Raw genomic sequence first — 21,817 nt, forward strand, 5'->3', positions numbered from 1 at the left:
TACTTGTATTCCCTTCAGGAGGTAAGTTTTGAATGATTTTTGATTTTAAATTATTTTCTGGTGAAGTATGTTGTGTCCTCAGCGTATACCATTTTCTCTTGTAGGTTGTCACTGTTCTTTAAATCATTTACTTCTTTCTTATCCGCCTTCTTTTATTCATATTTAATTTCTTTAATATCATACAGATCTTTCTTTATAAAAAGGTTTTTTGTATATATGTCTTTTGTATTTTTTTTCCTATGTAATAAAAAGGATATAAAGTATTGTTAATTTGATTTTTTCTTTTGAATTTTATTTCTTTTCTTAAACCAGTTATAAAGATGTATCCAGGTTTTATCGTGTTCGGAATCCTCTTTATTTTTTAATTTAATTGTTAATGCGTCAAATTCAGCACAGTCTAATATTTTTTTAATTATCAAATCGTCTTCAGGTGGTTCGGGTTGCTTCCAATTTTGAGCTATCGTTATTCTAATTGCTGTCAATATATGAATTAATAAGTAATATTTGTTTTTTTCAATTTTTTGATCTATAATTCCCAGGAGAAAGGCTTCAGGTTTTTTATTTATCTTCATTTGTAAAATCTCTTCTATCCAATTCTGCATTTTGTTCCAGAATTTTTTCATTTTTGAGCAGGTCCACCAAATGTGGTAGTAGGTCCCCATTTTTTTACACCTCCAACATTTTGGGTTTGTTCCTTTATACATTTTGGCTAAGTTCTAAGTTAGTTCTAAGTTAGTTCTATCCTTGTTCAGCTTCCACCCATTACTTCTTGTTCTACCCTCAGGTGCTTTGGAGACTAGGTTGACTCCTTCTTTGTGGCAAACCCTGAGATACTGGAACACTGCTATCATGTCTTCCCTGGTCCTTCTTTTCATTAATTAGCCATGCCTAGTTCTTGCTTAAGTGATTGTCCATTAGGATTCCAAGATCTCTTTCACAAGTACTGACATTAAGCCTATTTTCACCTAGACTGTAGTTATAAATTTGGTTTTTCTTGCAAAAATGTAGAATCTTACTTTTAGCCAGTGTTCATTTGTCTGATCAAAGCTATTGCCTTTTCCAGGAAAATCGCCTTCCCCTTGAGCAAAAAACTGGGTTTGAAAGAAAAGGTGAGGCGGGAACCTTTCCCAAACCAGATCCTGGAAGATTTTTACACAAAGTGGAGGAAAAGTCCCCAAAAGGTGAGTTTCTTCTCCACAAGTAAGCAGATAAATACTGTCAGAATAATGAGGATTTAATAGCTGCCAGAGGATGTAAAGCTGATGCAACTATAAAATTGATGCCTTTGATAATTTAAATTGGAATTTTTTAATTGATAATAAATGGATCAAGGATTGGATAAAACTAGAAAATAAAAGAATAGTTTTGCCGCCCCGAGTCTTCATAGATGGGCAGCATACAAATCTAATTAATAATAATAATAATTATTATTATTATTATTATTATTATTATTATTTTTATTATTATTATTATTATTATTATTATTATTATTATTATTATTATTATTATTAATTATTATTATTGGAGGATATGACCTACAGGTAGGGTGGTATGCATTTCTTTGGGACGGGAAACAGAAAACACACACACATTTTCAAAATCATAAAATTAGAGACTCATTATAAAAAATCTGGGTTAAAATTAAAAGAGAGCATTATAGAGAAATCCTGTGATGGTTTTTTAGAAATGGAAGCATTAACCTGGATGGGAAAGGAGAAATAAAAGAAATGACTGAACTGATAAAACAAGGAAATAAAATAGATTGGTGGCAATCTCTTTAAAGACCAAAGAAATATGGAATAGGAAAACCAGAATTAGATTTACATAAAATCTTGTTATCAGAAGATGAGAAAATAATAGCTATACTATACACATTTTTAATTAATTATAAAATGGAGGAAGAAATTGTAAAAGGGAATATAATTGGCTGGGCAAATAATTTCAGATATAATATAGATAGGAAGAAATTTGGCATAAAAATTATATAATAACTAAATCCAGTGCAGACAAGGAAAATCGATATGTGTACCGTAATAGGATTGATAGATGCTAGTGTGATTTTGTTATGCTTTTTACAATGCAATTTTTTTCTTTTTTCTGTATGTCTTTTTGTGTTTTTTTCCTTTTTGTGTCTTTTTTATTTTATATTCTGTTTTTAAAGTCTATATAGAAACATAGAAAACATAGAAACATAGAAGTCTGACGGCAGAAAAAGACCTCATGGTCCATTTAGTCTGCCCTTATACTATTTTCTGTATTTTATCTTAGGATGGATATATGTTTATCCCAGGCATGTTTAAATTCAGTTACTGTGGATTTACCAACCACCTCTGCTGGAAGTTTGTTCCAAGGATCTACTACTCTTTCAGTAAAATAATATTTTCTCATATTGCTTTTGACCTTTCCCCCCAACTAACTTCAGATTGTGTCCCCTTGTTCTTGTGTTCACTTTCCTATTAAAAACACTTCCCTCCTGGACGTTATTTAACCCTTTAATCTATTTAAATGTTTCAATCATGTCCCCCCTTTTTCTTCTGTCTTCCAGACTATACAGATTGAGTTCATTAAGTCTTTACTGATACGTTTTATGCTTAAGACCTTCCACCATTCTTGTAGCCCGTCTTTGGACCCGTTCAATTTTGTCAATATCTTTTTGTAGGTGAGGTCTCCAGAACTTAACACAGTATTCCAAATGTGGTCTCACCAGCATTCTATATAGCAGGATCACAATCTTCCTCTTCCTGCTTGTTATACCTCTAGCTATGCAGCCAAGCATCCTACTTGCTTTCCCTACTGCCTGACTGCACTGTTCACCCATTTTGAGACTGTCAGAAATCACTACCCCTAAATCCTTTAGATGTGTTTGTCAAAAACATATTATACCAAACGTATTTTTTAAAAGAAATAATATTTATTAATTGTTCACATTTTAAAAAGGACTACAAAACAGACACACATTGAGGACAAACAAAATCAAATATTTACAGACAACAATAATACATAATGCAATGCATTTACAGCAATCTTATTGCATTCTTTGATAAAAATGACTAAAGTATTGGACCAGCAATATTTATTTATTATTTATTTATTGGATTTGTATGCCGCCCCTCTCCGGAGACTCGGGGCGGCTAATAGCGACAATAAAACAGTGTACAATAGTAATCTGATATTAGAAATGATTAAAAATCCATTAATGTAAAAACCAAACATACATACATACATATCATGCATAGAATTGTAAAGGCCTAGGGGGAAAGAGGATCTCAATTCCCCCATGCCTGGCAGCAGAGGTGGGTTTTAAGTTGCTTACGAAAGGCAAGGAGGGCGGGGGCAGTTCTAATCTCTGGGGGGAGTTGGTTCCAGAGGGCTGGGGCCACCACAGAGAAGGCTCTTCCCCTGGGTCCCGCCAGGCGACATTGCTTAGTCGACGGGACCCAGAGAAGATGCACTGTGGGACCTAACTGGTCACTGGGATTCGTGCAGCAGAAGGCGGTCCCTGAGGTAATCTGGTCCAGTGCCATGAAGGGCTTTATAGGTCATAACCAACACTGCAGTGGGCATAGTATGCTAGGCCCTCGGTAAAGCATTTGACAAAGTAGACCACAACCTACTAATTTATAAGAGAGGAAAATGTGGAATGGATCTCTTCATCATTAGATAGATTCGTAACTGATTGATTCATCATGTTCAACATTTAGTCCTCAATAGAACTATATCAGAGGGACGTATGCAGTTGGGTATCCCAAGGTTGTTTCTTGGGTCCAGTACTCTTGGACATCATCATCAATGATTTAGATGAGGGAAAAGGGAACTCATCAATTTTCCAGAGGACAACAAATTAAGGGGAATAACCAACACTTTAGAAGATAGGCTCAAGATCCAGAAGGGCCTATCCCCCAAAATGGCAAGACACTTCTTTCTCATTTCCTTTCCCTTCATCATTTTTCAACTATTTTCATTTTATACTTTGATAAGTTCATTAAAATTATATTTTTTAAAAAAACAAGGGCATTTGTGTGCTGCAAAGGAAAACATCCCCCTTCTTCATCTTATAATACTGGTAGCAATGTGTTTTGGCCTTCAAACCAGTGGAGGGCTCAATTTGGCTGTCATAGAGCACATCTGTTGGGTATTTGTGATTGGCAATGCAAAGCGGGACAATCATTTGCTGGATGGACAGTCATGTTTCCTCTGTGATAGACAACCAAACTAGTCCTACACTACACTACACTAATCCTACAGAAACAATTCCTACACTGCAAATACATGTGGAATATAAAATTCAATCAAGGCAAAGTATTAGATGCAATTTACAAAGACTTCTGTAAAGCCTTTGATTCAGTGGTACATGACAAACTACTTCTAAAAGTAAAACCCTATCCAGTGATGGTGCACCTTTTTTCCCTTGGGTGCTGTTGTGGTTAGCTCTGGCCCAGCTCCTGCCCCAAGGACTGTGGATGTGGGGGAGACATCCACATGCTGCAGGCCTGTTTTGCCCCCAGTGGAATCTGCTGATGAAGGCTCCTCTGACCAAGAAGACATGAGTGACAGGGAGAAGGAGATTGTGGCAGACAGCTCAGAAGGAGATCAATTATCTAGCTCCTCCTTGGATTCAGAACAAGAGTTAATGATACAGCCACACATGCGGAGAGCGATGCATAGGCAACAACAACTGAGAGATTATTATCAAAGAAAATGAGGCCACCTGTGGTTGGGTGGAGCTGTGGTAATTAGTGAGGCTGCTATAAATAGTAGCCTGTGGGTTTGGCCATTGTGGAGGATTATCTGATCGTTTGTTGTGTTTCATGACTGCTTTACTGACTTTGACTTTTTGTGTGCTGATTTTTCCCTGCTTTGAAACGAAACCAGACCAAAGTGTGTTTCACTTTGTGAAAGAAGGACTGTGAATTACCTCACAGCTGCAAGCTAAGTATCACAGGACTGATAAGGGACTTGTATGAATTACCAGTTTGTTTGGAGACTAGTGCTCTTTGCTATAACAAAAGAGGGCTTAGTTTAAGTGAATTTTCATTATAAAGAACATTGTTTTGAATTTCCAAACATGTGTGTGTCTGAAATTTGTACCTGTGAATTTTTGGGAGGATTCTACCAGAGAGCCCAACAGAACAGGTGCCAAAGTAATGTGTGTGCGCACTATCATGCATGTGTGAGTGCCTGCACCCATAATTCAGTGCCTGGGGAAGGCGAAAACAGCTTCCCCCACCCCCCTGTGGGCCCTCTGGAGGCCAAAAATGCCTGTTTCCCAACTTCTGGTAGGCCCAGTAGGCTCATGATTTGCCCTCCCCAGGCTCCAAAGGATTCCTTGAAGCCCTGGGAGGGTATAAATGCCCTCCCCTATCCCCCCGAAAGCTCTCTAGAAGCCAAAAGCACCCTCTCAGAGCCTCTCCGCAAGCCAAAAACCAGCTGGCACACTGGAGCTGAGCTAGGGTAATGGCTCATGCACATGCACACTGGAGCTGAGCTAGGGTAATGGCTCACATGCCAGCAGATATGGCTCCATGTGCCACCTGCACGTGTTTGCAACATGGCCTGTTTTGTTTTTACGCCAGAGTAATCTTTTTTTGGATTGTAGCTTTCTTATTTTTATGGGTAATTTATTTTTCTTGGTTTTGGAGAATATTAGAGGGGCATATAATTTTATGACTCTTTGGATCTCAAGCAAAAATATATTTTAATAGTCATCTACAGTGATACAGCCGGAGAATATTGTGATCCAGTCAAGATATGAGAGATAAGATTCTATGTTTTCATAGTTGGCCTTTTTAAAGTTGAAATTGGTTGTCTTGTTCTTGAGGTTGTTTATTTGAGGAAGTACATTGAGGCAAAAGTCGATTGAGCTGTGGTCGCTGTTGATAAAGGGTTCTCTTACTTTGAGTCCATAAATTGAGTGTAAACTGTTGCAGAAGAAGAGGTCTAGGCAGTTGCTGAGTCTGGTGTTGTCTGTAACTAGTTGCACTAGTCCTAGACTAGTGATAGCATTGTAGAGGATTGAGTGGATGGGTTCAGTTGTGCATTCATTTAGGGACCAGTTAATATGTGTTAGGTTTAAATCACCAAGAAATATAAGAGGATGTTATAAATGTTTGTGCTTTCCCCATCAGCATTATATCTAATTGTTGTGGTATCCTTCGCATTCCATATTCTTCCATATCTTTTCTGCATCTTGACTGTGTCTGTAATTTCAATTTCAATTTCAATTTATTAGATTTGTATGCCGCCCCTCTCCGTAGACTCCGTAGACTTATGGCCACCAATCTATGATTATGCCTTGTTCCTTTAATTCTTTATTTGGTTTAGGTTTTCCCTGACTATCTAATAATTCCTTTATATCTTACCGTTTTTTTCTTGTCTAATGCTTTTTCTGATTGTTTTCCAGCTGGAGAATCGTGCAGATACTCATTTACTCCTTCATGGGATTGGCCATCCTTTACGATGTGAGTGCCAGCTTTCCCTACTTCTGTTGGTCACTTTAAAAAAAACCTTGGCCTTGTGTAATGCAGGTGTTGACCATCTCTGCCTCCCACCTCTTAACATTGAATGATGCATTTTTGATTAGCAAAAAAGGGTCCACTTTTCAACTCTTTCCAATATCTTACTGACTGTAGTTGCTTTGTGGTCTCCTTTCCCTTTCATTGTCCCCTTCATGTCGGGTCTAAAGAAATGTTGGTGGGCTGGTATGATATAATTCCTAACAAATGGTGTCTTCTTGTAGAAACCCTGGTTCTGGAATGTCAGTGAATGTCTGGATGGGTATCCACAACAGGTAAGGCACCAGCAGATATTCAAATGAACATTTCAATGTAAAAATATGCATCAATTACTAAGCTCTTTTACAAAAATAAATAAATAAATGAAACTGCAATCCATCCTGCCCCTAACTGCCCAAATGTGACATTAAACCAAGCTTTAGGAATTCAATTCTTTCCTGTACTTGCAGCTGAAAAGGAAGCAATTAAGCAGCAATAAGAAATATCACACCAGGCCAACTGTAAGGAAATCACCAATATGTCCTGGGCAAGAGACCAACAGCGTTTTCATTGGCGAATTCCCCCTTCAATCTCCCCCCACCCACCCACCTTCCTGTTGTTGCAATCTAGATGAGATCATATACAAGCAAGAGGAAAGTACCGTAAATCATTCTGAGCATGTGAACTGGGTGATCTCAGGTAGGCATGAGGGACACATGTAAGGCAGGCAGTATTCTACTCATACCCTCCATAGGGCCTCATCCCTACATTATGTGTTTATGGCCATGCTTTGTTTCTTTATATCCACTTATTTGTGCCATATGTTCATGCATCCTGATTCCTTGCACTTGTTGACACATTAAATGTATGTATGTATGTATGTATGTATGTATGTATGTATGTATGTATGAATGAATGAATGAATGGGTTTGTTAAAGGCAAATGATGCCAAACAAAAATTATTGCTTTCTTTGATGAAATGCCTAAAGCAGTGGACCAAGTAAATGCTGTAGATACAGTATACTTAGATTCTAGCACAGCATTTGATAAAGTAGACGATAACCTCCTTCTTGTTACAATAGAACAATATGGGATAGACAGCATCAGCACCAGATGGATTTGCAGTTGGCCAACTAACTGCACTCAGCAAGTGGTCCTCAATGGAACTATGTCTAGATAGAAAGAAGCATGCAGTAGTGGGACCTCAAAATATTGCCTTGGCCTCAGTGCTCTTCAACTTCTTCTTAAATGACCTACATGAAGATATGGAAGGGGTGCTCAAGGATGCTTTTCCCAAAGATGGGAGGGGGGAAATTGCTAATATTTGGAATACCATGTCCAATTCTGGGTTACCATGATGCCAAAAAGATGCCGAGGCCCTAGAAAAAATGAGGGAAAAGCAACAACAATGATATGAAGTCCAGATGATAAATTGCATGATGAATGATGAACGGAACTTTATTTTACTTATTTATTTATTTATTTTGTCCAATACACAATTAGGGTTTTAGTGGGTATATATATACACACATAGTAAAATACATGATGAAGGTTATAGAGGAGATACTCATAGTAAAATATATCTAAGAAATAATAGAAAAGAAGATATAATAGTAGAACATATCAATGAAAGAATAGAAGAAGAGATATAGGAATAGAAGAAAGGTATAGGAGATATAGGAGAGCAATAGGACAGGGGACGGAAGGCACTCTAGTGCACCTGTACTCGCCCCTTACTGACCTCTTAGGAATCTGGATAGGTCAACCATAGATAATCTAAGGGTAAATTGTTGGGGGTTTGGGGATGACACTATGGAGTCCGGTAATGAGTTCCACGCTTCGACAACTCAGTTACTGAAGTCTGCGGAGAGGGGCGGCATACAAATCTAAATAATAAATAATAAATAAATACATTTATCCATTGCAGTCTGCCCAGCTGAGCCTTTTAGGCTTCTACCTCATGCAGTTCTCCTTGTATTGGTCCTTGCTCATTACAATGCCTTTGGACAACAAACAGAAGGTGAGTGAGCTCTGACAGAAGAGATGTCGTCCAGCTGGTCAGGAAACCCCATTCAGATTCCAGAAGGAAATGTGTATCTTCATTTTGGTGCACTACCAGCATTTATGCTTTTCAATTAATTTTTGTGGCAGCTCATCTGGCCAATATAGTTTGGGTATTTCATTTGAAAACTCCACAATCAATCAAATGAAGAGGAAAAGCAAACCAAACCAAAACAAAAGAAGGGTGCTAGTTTGGTGCATCTTAAGATGCAAAACTATAAGTTACAAAAATTGTTGGCATGATCTTTAAGTACATCATAGGGCAACAATATTTGAACCAGAGTACCTCAAATGGGCTAGCATATGGAATGCACCCAAAATCTGGCAGCAATGAAGTTATACCAGCTTCACAACTCCTGGCTGCTGCTGCACTGCTGTGCTGCTAATGAGATTATATGATCTTCATTTTCAATTTTCAGTGACAGTTTCCCAGCCACTCTCACAATCCCTTGCTACCTTCCTTCACCCAGCAGCTGCCAGATATCTGTTTCCTGGGAAGGGGGAAGGGAAGGGGGGAAGGATTTACAATACTTTTCACAAGATTTCGAAAGTTAAGGAAATATTTCTGAAATGATCATTCAACAGGACTTAGTTATCTAATTCCACTCAAAACCCCTTCCCCATAATGGGATGTATGGGCCTCCTGGAGGAGCTACAAAATCAATAGCTCAGTTGTCTTTTCTTCCTAAAGTGTGCAATAGGGTTGATATTCCTGGAGGCGTCTGTAATATGGCAAATGATTTAGCTTTACTAGATAAATGGTCAAAGCAATGAAAACTGAAGTTTAATGTTTACAAATGTAAAATATTGCACTTGGGGAAAAGAAATCCTCAATCTGAATATTGTATTGGCAGTTCTGTGTTAGCAAAAACATCAGAAGAAAAGGATTTAGGGGTAGTGACTTCCGACAGTCTCAAAATAGGTGAACAGTGCGGTCAGGCGGTAGGAAGAGCAAGTACAATGCTTGGCTGTATAGCTAGAGGTATAACAAGCAGGAAGAGGGAGAGTGTGATCCCACTATATAGAGTGCTGGTGAGACCACATTTGGAATACTGTGTTCAGTTCTGGAGACCTCACCTACAAAAAGATATTGACAAAATTGAACGGGTCCAAAGACGGGGTACAAGAATGGTGGAAGGTCTTTGTTGTGGTTCAGTCTGGGACCCCTCCGGGAATGGCTGACCTTCTGTCGGTTTCCAGCTCAGAGGGAGAGGCTGAGGAACAGGAGGTGCAGACTGACGAGGAAGAGGAATCCCAGGCTGAAGAAGAAGGACAGCCAGAGTCCCACCAGGGGGAGCTCTCCCCAGCAAGCAGCCTGGATTCCTTAGGGGAAAATGCTCAAGACATCATAGATATGCGACAAAGGAGAGCTAATCAGAGACGGACTCAATTGGCTAAGTATTTCCAGCATTAGAGGTCACAGCTGGGTTTGGGTGTGGTGCTCTTGGGAAAGGATAAAAGGCGGACCCACCCTTCCTGGCTTGTGGAGTTTTATCTTGGAGATTCGTGAGACCTGTCTGTGAACTTTGGTGGCTTACAATCCTGGTTTGTACCTTGGACTATTGAAACCTTGGGGGTGTGTGCCAGCAAGAAGCTTGTGGAATTGACTGGACATCAGGACCCTGCTGTAACGTATTATAGCCTGTCTGTTGTGAAGACAGGTTTTCCTTTGTGCTTATTTTTTCCAGCTATAAAATACTTTTGGCTTTTACCAGAGTGTCTGGCTGTTTTTTCAGTTGGTGTTGAGGTCTGGGAAAACCCAGACAGAACAGTCTTAAATATAAAACTTATCAGGAAAGACTTAATGAACTCAATCTGTATAGTCTGGAGGACGGAACGAAAAGGGGAGACATGATAAAAACATTTAAATATGTTAAAGGTTTAAATAAGGTTCAGGAGGGAAGAGTTTTTAATGGGAAAGTGAACACAATAACAAGGGGACACAATCTGAGGTTAGTTGGGGAAAAGATCAAAAGAAATATGAGAAAATATTATTTTACTGAAAGAGTAGTAGATCCTTGGAACAAACTTCCGGCAGACGTGGTTGGTAAATCCACAGTAACTGAATTTAAACATGCCTGGGATAAACATATATCCATCCTAAGTTAAAATACAGGAAATAGTATAAGGGCAGACTAGATGAACCTTGAGGTCTTTTTCTGCCGTCAATCTTCAATGTTTCTATGTTTCCTGCAGGACTTTTATATGATGATTGCCCATCATGTGGGTGCCATCGTGCTCATTGGCTTCTCCTATTGTGTCAATTTCATCCGTATTGGTTCAGTTACCATGGTCCTACATGATGTTACCAATTGGCTACTCTATGTAAGTTCATGCTCAGAAACACTAAGAATTTTTTTAAAAAGAATACATTCTCCCCCTTCCTCTCTTTTTTCCCCATGCATGGCAACAGAGGTGGGTTTTTAGGAGCTTTCGGAAGGCAAGGAGGGTGGGGGCAGTCCTAATCTCTGCGGGGAGTTGATTCCAGAGGGCCAGGGCCACCACAGAGAAGGCTCTTCCCCTGGGTCCCGCCAGACAGCATTGTTTAGTCGACGGGACCCGGAGAAGGCCAACTCTGTGGGACCTAACCGGTCGCTGGGATTCATGCAGCAGAAGGTGGTCCCGGAGATATTCTAGTCCGATGCCATGAAGGGCTTTATAGGTCATAACCAACACTTTGAATTGTGACTGGAAACTGATCGGCAACCAGTGCAGACTGCGGAGTGTTCGTGTAACATGGGCATACCTAGGGAAACCCATGATTGCTCTCGCAGCTGCATTCTGCACGATCTGAAGTTTCCGAACACTTTTCAAAGGTAGCCCCATGTAGAGAGCATTGCAGTAGTCGAACCTCGAGGTGATGAGAGCATGAGTGACTGTGAGCAGTGACTCCCTGTCCAAATAGTGCCGCAACCGGTGCACCAGGCGAACCTGGGCAAACGTCCTCCTCGCCACAGCTGAAAGATTGTGCTATCCCCCTGACTGATTTGTTTAACCAATCCTTGTTAACAGGAGAAGTTCCTGAGGATTGGAGAATGGCCAGTGTTGTGCCTATTCACAAGAAGGGCAGTAGAGAAGAAGCTGGTAACTATAGGCCAGTTAGCTTGACATCAGTTGTAGTTAAAATGATGGAGACTCTACTCAAAAAGAGGATAAATCAGCACCTAAAAAACAATAACTTATTAGACCCAAATCAGCATGGCTTTACTGAAGGCAAATCATGTCAGACTAATCTCATTGATTTCTTTGACTATGTCACAAAGGTGTTGGATGAAGGTGGTGCCGTGGATATTGCCTACCTAGACTTCAGCAAAGCCTTTGATACGGTTCCACATAAAGAGCTGATAGATAAATTAGTGAAGATTGGACTTAATCCCTGGATAGTTCAATGGATTTGCAGCTGGCTGAAGCGTAGACATCAGAGAGTTATTGTTAATGGCGAGTATTCTGAGCAGAGTCAGGTTACAAGCGGTGTGCCACAAGGATCTGTTCTGGGTCCTATTCTTTTTAATATACTTGTGAGTGACATAGGGGAAGGTTTGGTAGGGAAGGTTTGCCTATTTGCCGATGACTCTAAAGTGTGCAATAGGGTTGATATTCCTGGAGGCGTCTGTAATATGGTAAATGATTTAGCTTTACTAGATAAATGGTCAAAGCAATGGAAACTGCAGTTTAATGTTTCCAAATGTAAAATAATGCACTTGGGGAAAAGGAATCCTCAATCTGAGTATTGTATTGGCAGTTCAGTGTTGGCAAATACTTCAAAAGAAAAGGATATAGGGGTAGTGATTTCTGACAGTCTCAAAATGGGTGAACAGTGCAGTCAGGCGGTAGGGAAAGCAAGTAGGATGCTTGGCTGCATAGCTAGAGGTATAACAAGCAGGAAGAGGGAGATTATGATCCCACTATATAGAATGCTGGTGAGACCACATTTGGAATACTGTGTTCAGTTCTGGAGACCTCACCTACAAAAAGATATTGACAAAATTGAACGGGTCCAAAGACGGGCTACAAGAATGGTGGAAGGTTTTAAGCATAAAACGTATCAGGAAAGACTTAATGAACTCAATCTGTATAGTCTGGAGGACAGAAGGAAAAGGGGGGACATGATCGAAACATTTAAATATATTAAAGGGTTAAATAAGTTCCAGGAGGGAAGTGTTTTTAATAGGAAAGTGAACACAAGAACAAGGGGATACAATCTGAAGTTAGTTGGGGGAAAGATCAAAAGCAACATGAGAAAATATTATTTTACTGAAAGAGTAGTAGATCCTTGGAACAAACTTCCAGCAGATGTGGTAGATAAATCCACAGTAACTGAATTTAAACATGCCTGGGATAAACATATATCCATCCTAAGATAAAATACAGAAAATAGTATAAGGGCAGACTAGATGGACCATGAGGTCTTTTTCTGCCGTCAGACTTCTATGTTTCTATGTTTCTATAATGTAAGCTGTGGATCGAGGAGGACGCCCAAGTTGCGGACCCTCTCCAGGGTGTGTGTCAGTAATTCCCCCCCGGGGTAATGGACAGACAGATGGGATTGTCTTTGGGAGGCAAAACCCACAGCCACTCCATCTTGTCAGGGTTGAGTTTGAGCCTGTTGACACCCATGCAGACCCTAACAGCCTCCAGGCGCCGACACATCACTTCCAGTGCTTCAAGAGTCCAGATACCTCTTCAAAAAGCACCTTTGACCTGGATGACTGAGAATCTCCATTGATATCAACAATTTATGCTTCTTTTTCTGTCTTTCTTCCCAGGCTGCCAAGTTGTTTAACTATTTGAAGTGGGAGAAAACCTGCAACACGGTCTTTATCATTTTCGGACTGGTATTCCTCCTTTCCCATGTCATCGCTTTTCCTTACATGTATGTGTCAGAAATGCATGAAAAGAGAGTAGGATTTTGACAGCACAATTGCAGGGCCATTTTTTTTGATATTTCCCCTCACATCTTGGGACATCTTTTTCATATTGAGCTGCTGATGCAGTTCTACAGAGGTATTAGGGAGTCTGTCATCTGCACTTCTATATTGTCTTGCTTGGTTCTGCAGCCCAACAAGACAGACACAGACTTCAGAGCATAATCATAAGTGCAGAAAAAACAATTGCTACCAACCTCCTTTACATTGAAGACCTGTAAATTCTATGAATCAAAAAGAGAGCTTCAAAAATATTATTTGAAACATAGAAACAAAGACGATTGATGGGAGAAAAAGACCTCATGATCCATCTAGTCTGCCCTTATACTATTTTTTATATTTTATCTTAGGATGGATATATGTTTATCCCAGGCATGTTTAAATTCAGTTACTGTGGATTTACCAACCACATCTGCGGGAAGTTTGTTCCAAGGATCTACTACTCTTTCAGTAAAATAATATTTTCTCATGTTGCTTTTGATCTTTCCCCTAACTAACCAGAAACTGATCGGCAACCAATGCAGACTGCAGAGTGTTGGTGTAACATGGGCATATTTAGGGAAGCCCATGATTGCTCTTGCAGCTGCATTCTGCACAATCTGAAGTTTCCAAACACTTTTCAAAGGTAGCCCCATGTAGAGAGCATTACAGTAGTTGAGCCTCAAGGTGATGAGAGCATGAGTGTCTGTGAGCAGTGACTCCTGGTCCAGATAGGGCCGCAACTGGTGCACCAGGCGAACCTGGGCAAACGCCCCCCTCGCCACAGTTGAAAGATGTTTCTCTAATGTGAGCTGTGGATCGAGGAGGACGCCCAAGTTGCGGACCCTCTCTGAGGGGGTCAATGATTCCCCCCCTCAGGGTGATGGACGGACGAATGGAATTGTCCCTGGGAGGCAAAACCCACAGCCACTCCATCTTATCAGGGTTGAGTTTGAGTCTGTTGACACCCATCCAGACCCTAACAGCCTCCAGGCTGGAGCCAGGAAGTCAAGCCGCAATAATACCATGTTGGGTGCATGCCCCCCCTTGTGAGTCAATCTCAACCTTGAAAAGTATTGAGGAGATAACCATTTTCCTCTTTCTTTTTACACCCCCTCTCTCTCCTCAAGGGTTCTCCACAACACATATTACTATTTGCCAAAGCTCCACCAGCCTTATTTTGGATACTACTTCTTCAACGCCCTCCTGATAGTTGAGTATCTTCTCAATGTTCTCTGGTTCTGCTTCATCATCATCATGGTTTATAGGTTACTGCTCCTTGGCAAGGTAAGGGGAGAAATTGGGCACTCGTGAATTGGGCACACAGCACTCGGCAAGGTGGGAACAGAAGGTATTTGTTGGGGGCGGCACAAAAGACCACCAATTACTTTGGTTTAATCTTTCTCCACTTTCATTTTTATCCCATGTTGAGTCTGCTGCATGATACCTTGGTTCTGCTGATACTTGCTCTTGTCCAGGGATGAAATCTAGCAGGTTCTGAGAGGGGTAGTGATTTCTGACAGTCTCAAAATGGGTGAGCAGTGTGGTCGGGCAGTAGGAAAAGCAAGTAGGATGCTTGACTGCATAGCTAGAGGTATAACAAGCAGGAAGAGGGAGATTGTGATCCTGCTATATGGAGCGCTGGTGAGACCACATTTGGAATACTGTGTTCAGTTCTGGAGACCTCACCTACAAAAAGATATTGACAAAATTGAACGGGTCCAAACATGGGCTACAAAAATGGTGGAAGGTCTTAAGCATAAAACTTAACAGGAAAGACTTAATGAACTCAATCTGTATAGTCTGGAGGACAGAAGGAAAAAGGGGGACATGATCGAAACATTTAAATATGTTAAAGGGTTAAATAAGGTTCAGGAGGGAAGTGTTTTTAATAGGAAAGTGAACACAAGAACAAGGGGACACAATCTGAAGTTAGTTGGGGGAAAGATCAAAAGCAACGTGAGAAAATATTATTTTACAGAAAGAGTAGTAGATCCTTGGAACAAACTTCCAGCAGACGTAGTTGGTAAATCCACAGTAACTGAATTTAAACATGCCTGGGATAAACATATATCCATTGTAAGATAAAATACAGGAAATTGTATAAGGGCAGACTAGATGGACCATGAGGTCTTTTTCTGCCGTCAGTCTTCTATGTTTCTAGGTTCTGGAAAACCAGTAGCAGAAATTTGGAGTAGTTTGAAGAAACAGGAGTGGAAATTTTGAGTATTTCAGAGAACGGGCAAATGCTCTGGCCCCAGAGTGCGGAGGGAATAGGGATTTTGCAATATCCTTCCCACATGAGTTGGGTGGGAATGGAGATTTTGCAGTATCCTTCCCCTGCCACACTTACCAAGCTATGCCCACCAAGCCACACTATGCCCATCAAGCCACGCCCATAGAACTGGATTTTACCACTGCTCAACTCTAATTTTTCTCAGTTCAAATTGGAGATTATAAAATTTGAACATTGGGCGCTATCTAACAAAATGAAATATGTGTACTTTTGGTTTTTCTTACCTAACTGCTAGACTTATTAAAAAGTAAGACCTAACTTACTTTTCTCTACATTGAATTTCATTTTGTAATAATAATAATAATAATAATAATAATAATAATAATAATAATAATAACAACAACAATAACAACAATAACAATAACAACAACAACAACAACAACAACAACAACAAATACAACAACAGTAGCAGCAGCAGCAGAGTTAGAAGGGACCTTGGAGGTCTTCTAGTCCAACCCCCTGCTTGGGCAGGAAACCCTACGTTATTTCAGACAAATGGTTATCTAACATCTTCTTTAAAACTTCTAGTGTTGGAGTATTCATAACTTCTGGGGGCAAGCTGTTCCACTGGTTAATTGTTCTAACTGACAGGAAAGTTTTCCTTAGTTCTTAGTTGCATCTCTTCTTATTTAATTTCCACCTATTGTTTTTGTTCTACCCTCAGGTGCTTTGGAGAATAGGTTGACTCTCTTCTTTGTGGCAACCCCTGAGATATTGGAACACTGCTATCATGTCTCCCCTGGTCCTTCATTTCATTAAACTAGCCATATCCAGTTCCCACAACCTTTGTTCATATGTTTTAGCCTCCAGTCCTCTAATCAACGTTGCTGCTCTTCTTTGCACTTTTTCTAGAGTCTCAACATCCTTTTTGCATTGTGGCAACCAAAAACCAATGCAGTATTCCAAGTGTGGGTACCAAGGCCTTATAAAGTGGTATTAACATTTCTTGTGATCATGATTCTATCCCTCTGTTAATGAAGCCTAGAACTGTGTTGGCTTTTTTTTGGCAGGTGCTGCATACTGCTGGCTCATATTTAAATGGTTGTCCCCTAGGACAACTCTCACAGTTATTACTGTTGTGCAATGTACCACATATACCGTACTGGTGCATTTTGTTTTTCTTGCCTAAATGTAGAACTTTACTTTTTTCACCATTGGAACAAGGCTTAAATGCAGTCTTTGTGATAGGGATCTTGGAGGCTTAGTGAATAGCCAATTAAATAGGAGCTAACAGTGTACAGTGGCAGCCAAAAAAGCCAACACAACCCTAAATTGCATTAACAGGGAGATACAACCAAGATAAAGGGATGTACAGTACTAGTGTCACTCTATAAAGCCTTAGTATTTAAGAGATTAACAGAGTTGGAAGGGAAATTGTAGGTCATATAGTCTAATCGTTCACTCAAGCAGGAGACCCTACACCATTTCTGACAAATGGCAGTTCAGTCTCTTTTTGAAAGTTTCAAGTGATGAAGCTCCCATAACTTCTGAAGGCAAGCTGTTCCATTGGTTGATTGTTCTTACTGTCCGAAAGTTCCTCCTTATTTCTAGATTGAATCTCTTTCCAACCAGTATTCATTGTCTGGCCTTAAGGTTCCTTGGAAAATAACTTGACCTCCTACTTTCTATGGCAGCCCCACAAATATTGGAACACTGCTATCATATCTCCTCTGGTCCTTCTCTTCACTAGACTAGCCATGCCCAGTTCCTGTAACCATTCTTCATATGTTTTATTTATTTATTAATTGGATTTATATGCTTTATATAATCTAGTCCCCTAATCATCCTGGTTGCTCTCCTCTGCACTTTTTATAGAGTCTGTTGGCTTATCTCGGTTAGCTATGCTATGAAACCTTCGACAATACCGAGCAGAGAATTTTAACAGAGTGTGGATGTGTGATAAAGCCAAGACACAGACTTAGTTAAACAAGTATTATTTACATATAAACAAAATATAAACAATCCAGAATAAGCACGAAGCAAATACAGAATAATACGTACTGAACAATTACAAGATTAGAGCACAAAGCAAAATACAATATAGATATAGCACAAAGCTTATACAAGCATGAAGCTTAAACACAACATAGATAAAGCACGAAGCTAATACAAGCACGAAGTTAATACAACTCCCCAGTCTCAGGCAAAAGTAAAGTAAAGGAAGTGACTAAGCAAAATAATGAGCTTTTATAGCTTCAATGAGGAAGTGACGAAATAGCCTTGAATATTAACTCTTCAAGTACATGTTAACTCTTTGAGTGCACATTAACCCTTTAAGTACAAGTTTGGTACAGTTTACAATATGCAGTTTACAATGGCAATCCCTAACACACATGTACCCTGTACTAACAGAGTCTCAACATCTTTTTTATAGTGTGGTGACCAAAACTGTATGCAGTACCCTAGGAGTGGTCTAACTAAGGCTTTATCGAGTGATATTATTATCTCCCTTGATCTTCATTGTATCCATCTGTTAATGCAACTCAGGATTGCATTGGCTTTTTTGGCTGCCACTTCACATGGCTGGCTTATATTTAGCTAGTTGTCCACTAAGACATCAAGATCCCACTCACACTCACTGCTATTCACCCAGTTTATATGTGTACTTTTGGTTTTTCTTACTTCAGTGTACAACTTTTCTCTCCTTTGAATTTCATTTTTCAATACCACATCTGATATATATGTGCCTGTTCTATTATTACAGTTCCAACATTTGCTAGACATATTTTTAAACATTTTAGCTAGCCTAGCAAGTGTTAATGCCAGGTCACCCAGAAAGTAATGCATCACTCTTTTTTCTCAGCCTACAGTAATGGTACAAATGCAAAACTTTAGATATACATTATTTGAATTGTCAGGAGTGCGTGTGTAAATTTTGCTTTTCTTCAGACAAATAGCATACCTGCAACAGTGTTTCGAAATGGCGTCTGTAAGTGATGTATGTTAGAAGCAGCATGTTGTCATTGAATTTCTCACTTCGGAGAAAGAAACTGTTGGGAACATTCACAAACATTTGTGTAAAGTTTATGGAGAACCTGCAGTCGACAGAAGTACGGTTAGTCACTGGGCACAGAGGGTGAGGTCATTATAATAGAACAGAAGAACAGAGGGTGAAGACATTAGAACATGGAGTGATACCAACAGGGCATACACACGTGTCTCGCTGGAGGAAGGCCATAGAATGAGATGGAGATTACATGGAAAAATAGGGAGTGTAGAAGAAACATCATTCTTTCTTGTGCGTAAGTTTCATTGTATTCAGTAAATAATTCTTGAAAAAATAAAATGTGGCGCATTACTTTCTGGGCAACCCTTGTATTATTATTATTATTATTATTATTATTATTATTATTATTATTAATTGGATTTGTATGCCGCCCCTCTGCACAGACTTGGGGTGGCTAACAACAGAATAAAAACAGCATGTAAATCCAATACAAAAAGCTAAAAAACCCTTAATTCTAAAACCAAACATACATACAAACAGACATACCATGCATAAATTGTAAAGGTTTAGGTTTAGGTTTAGGTTTATTGGATTTATATGCCGCCCCTCTCCGCAAACTCGGGGCGGCTCACAACAATAATAAAAAACAGTACAGTACACAATACCAAATCCAATGCCCACCCATCCAGTTCCAATTGAAATTAATAATCTCATAAAAAACAGTATATATAAAAAACAGGCACACAGTCAATCAATCAACAAAACAACATGGGCAAGGGGGAAGTGTTTTAGTTCCCCCATGCCTGACGGCAAAGGTGGGTCTTAAGGAGTTTACGAAAGGCAGGGAGGGTGGGGGCAATCCTAATCTCAGGGGGGAGCTGGTTCCAGAGGGTCGGGGCCCCCACAGAGAAGGCTCTTCCCCTGGGTCCCGCCAGACGACATTGTTTAGTCGACGGGACCCGGAGAAGGCCAACTCTGTGGGACCTAACCGGTTGCTGGGATTCGTGCGGCAGGAGGCGGTCCCGAAGATATTCTGGTCCGGTGCCATGAAGGGCTTTATAGGTCATAACCAACACTTTGAATTGTGACCGGAAACTGATCGGAAAAGGCTTAGGGGGAAAGAATATCTCAGTTCCCCCATGCCTGTCAACAAAGGTGGGTTTTTAGGAGCTTGCGAAAGGCGAGGAGGGTGGGGGCAGTTCTAATCTCCGGGGGGAGTTGGTTCCAGAGGGTCGGGGCCACCACAGAGAAGGCTCTTCCCCTAGGCCTCGCCAAACGACATTGTTTTGTTGACAGGACCCAGAGAAGGCCCACTCTGTGGGACCTAACCGGTCACTGGGATTCGTGTGGCAGAAGGCAGTCTCGTCTTGTAAGTTTCCATTATGCAAAGTTGCCATTAACAATGGCCTCTTAAACATTTTGGAGACACTTCTACTAAAGAGCCATGGACCTGCTTGTATGCCATGCAAAATATAACACAGTCCTTGGATTGTATAAAAGATAAGCATCTTCAGTGGAAAAGGCCAGTTGTGAATCCCCAAAAGAGTTTTTGTCCTCTGATGGACTCCATCCAAGCAGCATTGAAAAGGTGATATTTCTGTTTCTCTCTTGTAGGTGGAAAAGGATGTGCGGAGCGACTCAGAGGGCAGTGAGGAAGAGGATGTGGATGAAGTGGACCAGAAGGCAGAATGAAAAACCAGAACCAAAACAGGGCCATTGTCAAGGAATTGCGTGGCAGATGTCCATATGAAGTCATAGACACTGACACTATATATATTGGATAGCAGGTGTTGGAGGTGTAAGATGTAAGGAATGCATAGCCTTGGGGTCATTAGATTCTGCCCCCTGGCCAATGAATTTATAGTAGGTTTGTTGATTGAATGGATATGTGTGTATTTTAATTGGTACTTTAGCTGTTAGATGTAACTTCTACATTTTAATTAATTGGATTTTGATGTATATTGCCTTTTTATGTTGTAAGCCACCCTGAGTCCTTGGAGAGGGGCAGCATATAAATCCAAATAATAAATGAATTAATGAATGAATTAATGAATGAATGAATAAATAAATAAATAAATAGCAGGTGTCGAAATAAAGTCATAGACACTGACACTATATATATTATTTTATTAACATAAAATAATAAAAGGAAGAAATCTGGGAGAAATATATTTTTTGTGGATTTAAAGTTTTTTGACAGCTTTGACAATCAGCTGATTTGAGTGCATTGTGGATTGGAGAGAGCCATCTGCTGGAGAGAAGAAAATACTGCAACACTTTGTGGAATCTAAAAGAGAAGTGCAGCTGTGTATAGCTGACATTGATTGTCAGAAGATAAATTTGAAAATTTTGAGAACCTTTAAGGAGTGTTTATTTTGTCTACACTATTTGCCTTTGTTTTTCTATGGCTGTGGAAGACAACAAACTGTGGAATTGGTTTGCATGAATATTTGAATTGGATATATTAGAGCTAAAAATAGAGACTATGTGGACCTTACACATTAATTAAATGTGATATAATATAAAAAGCTTAAAAGTTTGTTAAATTAGCAATGTAGAGATTTGGATGTATGAGGAATTATTTGATTATTATTAAAAATATTTGGGAAACTAAAGGATGATAAAAAGTTAGAAATTTTGATGGAACATGTAGAACATGAAACAAGAGAAGTGTCAGAAATTTTATTGGAATATAGGAGAACAAGAAATAGGAGAAGATGTAGTAAAATAAAATATAATTGAGCAAGAAGAAAACAATATTGAAGAAGGGATTGAAAGTTAAAAAAAACCAGTTTGATGACTTCAGAATTTACAGTGACTGAAAAGAGTTGAGAGACAAGTTCTCTCAAAAAAGGATCAATCAAAGGGTAAAGAGAGAAATAGTGGGAAGAGACCAGAGAAAATTGGGGAGAGAACCATTAAAATATTATATTCGAAAGAAAAAAGACTCAGGAGAAAAGATACAAGATACAAAAAAAGAAGTTAAAGGAATGGGATAGAAACATAGAAACATAGAAGACTGACAGCAGAAAAAGACCTCATGGTCCATCTAGTCTGCCCTTATACTATTTCCTGTATTTTATCTTACAATGGATATATGTTTATCCCAGGCATGTTT

The 21,817-nt window shown here is 39.6% G+C and overlaps 1 protein-coding gene across 1 annotated transcript in view; it reads left to right on the top strand.

Annotated features, from left to right (window-relative positions):
• Positions 1–20,866, top strand: part of LOC139156793 (ceramide synthase 4-like) — a 31,290-nt gene extending 10,424 nt beyond the window's left edge. Inside the window, exons 3-9 of the mRNA XM_070732895.1 lie at positions 1,064–1,181; positions 6,737–6,787; positions 8,419–8,511; positions 10,749–10,877; positions 13,319–13,425; positions 14,587–14,743; positions 20,314–20,866. Coding sequence (XP_070588996.1) covers positions 1,064–1,181; positions 6,737–6,787; positions 8,419–8,511; positions 10,749–10,877; positions 13,319–13,425; positions 14,587–14,743; positions 20,314–20,391 — 733 coding nt within the window. The 3' untranslated portion in view covers positions 20,392–20,866. The remainder of the gene's footprint in view (positions 1–1,063; positions 1,182–6,736; positions 6,788–8,418; positions 8,512–10,748; positions 10,878–13,318; positions 13,426–14,586; positions 14,744–20,313) is intronic.
• Positions 20,867–21,817: the final 951 nt, after the last annotated feature.

The sequence above is a fragment of the Erythrolamprus reginae genome, chromosome 1, assembly GCF_031021105.1.
Source record: "Erythrolamprus reginae isolate rEryReg1 chromosome 1, rEryReg1.hap1, whole genome shotgun sequence".
In the NCBI taxonomy this organism is placed as follows: Eukaryota; Metazoa; Chordata; class Lepidosauria; order Squamata; family Dipsadidae; genus Erythrolamprus; species Erythrolamprus reginae.